The sequence below is a fragment of the Strongyloides ratti genome, scaffold srae_scaffold0000091 (assembly GCF_001040885.1).
Source record: "Strongyloides ratti genome assembly S_ratti_ED321, scaffold srae_scaffold0000091".
Lineage (NCBI taxonomy): Eukaryota > Metazoa > Nematoda > Chromadorea > Rhabditida > Strongyloididae > Strongyloides > Strongyloides ratti.
Window position 1 is genome coordinate 1 of NW_020171609.1, and position 1,570 is coordinate 1,570.

The following is a 1,570-nucleotide window of genomic DNA, read 5'->3' on the forward strand; positions in this document are numbered from 1 at the left end:
AGACCAGAATCTAATCGTTTTATCTCAGGGCTTAATAACATGTATTTCAACTTTATGAATAGATCGGAATTTATAAAACCAATTAGAAACATATTAAATGGTTATAAAAAATATACTAAGCAAGAATTTGTTTCACAATTTGGAGACTATAAATATTATTATAATTTTGATCACTTAGGTTATAGATCGTAAGTTACAAAGAGATTGCTTAAAGTTTTATGTCTCTTTTTTTAGAATTATAAGAAGAGTAGCACCTTATAATGTAGAAGAAGATGATTTTATAAATTTAAATAATTATGATAGAGAAGAAGAACTTTATATAGAGGATTTTGCAATGAGTCCTTCATTAAAAATTATGGCATATAAAATTAATTTACTATCTGGATTTTTGAAAATAAAATTTAAATATTTGAATGGAAAAGATTTAAAAGATGAATTGTCTATTAATTCAAAAACAGATTATGCTTTTGTTTTAAATGACGCAGGTTTTATTTATTCTAATTACCCAACAAAACTTACTTCAAATGGAGAACAAGAAGTGGATATCAGTAGTCAAATATTATTTTATCATAAATTTGGAACAAGTCAATCTGTTGATAAACAAATATTTCTAATTGACTTTTTAGAAGAAACCACTATGACGGCAAAATTATCAGATGCTGGAAATTTGTTACTTATAAAAATACAAATGAATTTAAATGATACAACTGCTTATTATTTTTCTGATCTTACAAATGTACGTGATATTGCGCATGATATAATACCTAATCATCTGATTGGTAAATTTGATGCAAACTATGAATATTGTTTTACTATTGGAGATTTTGCTGTATTTTTCGTGAAAAAATTTGGCATGAAAAGTAGTGTTGTGGTAACAAGAATTCAAAGTTCAGAGAATACTGTTGATACTGCTGAAATAATTTTAGAGGAAGAAGAAGGTTTAAAAATTAAAAATGTTTATTCTGTTGGAAAAGATTTTTTCGTAATAATTGTTGTCAAAAAATCACAATATTTTTTGAAACTTTATAATAAAAAAGCTCTAACGTTGTTAAAAGATATAGATGTTGGTCCAGGAGTCATTGAACATGCACAAGCACATATAAGTACTAATTATCTTATCTATTCATTTAATAATATAGTTATGCCAAATGCTATATATAGATATAATTTTGAAAATGTTTTAAACAAAGGAGTAAATGAAATAATAAAAGAAACATTGTTTAAAACTGAATTTTATGAACTTTTTGTTGATGACTTTACTATAAAAACAGAATATTTTAAAACTAAAGGTTGTAAAAGTATACCTATGATAATGATTCACAATAAAAATTTAAACAAAAATAAAAATAATCCTGTAATTGTAGAAGCTTATGGTGATTTAAGTGCTGCATGGCATCCCCAAAAGTCATTGGCTAAAATGTTTTTTGTGAAAGAATTTGGTGGTATTTGGTGTATTCCTGGTATAAGAGGTATAGAAGGTTTAGGTAAAAAGTGGACTTCAGACGGAAAAGAACTAAAAAGAAAAAACAGTTTTGATGATTTTATTTATGCTATAAAACATTTAATCAAA

At 25.1% G+C, this 1,570-nt stretch overlaps 1 protein-coding gene across 1 annotated transcript; it reads left to right on the forward strand.

Annotated features, from left to right (window-relative positions):
- Window position 1: 1 nt before the first annotated feature.
- Window positions 2–1,570, forward strand: SRAE_0000082100 (Prolyl endopeptidase; the record flags this gene model as incomplete). The annotated part of the gene is made up of 2 exons (XM_024646773.1): window positions 2–188; window positions 235–1,570. Coding segments are annotated over 2 exons (1,523 nt in total), but the record flags the coding sequence as incomplete, so codon positions are not given.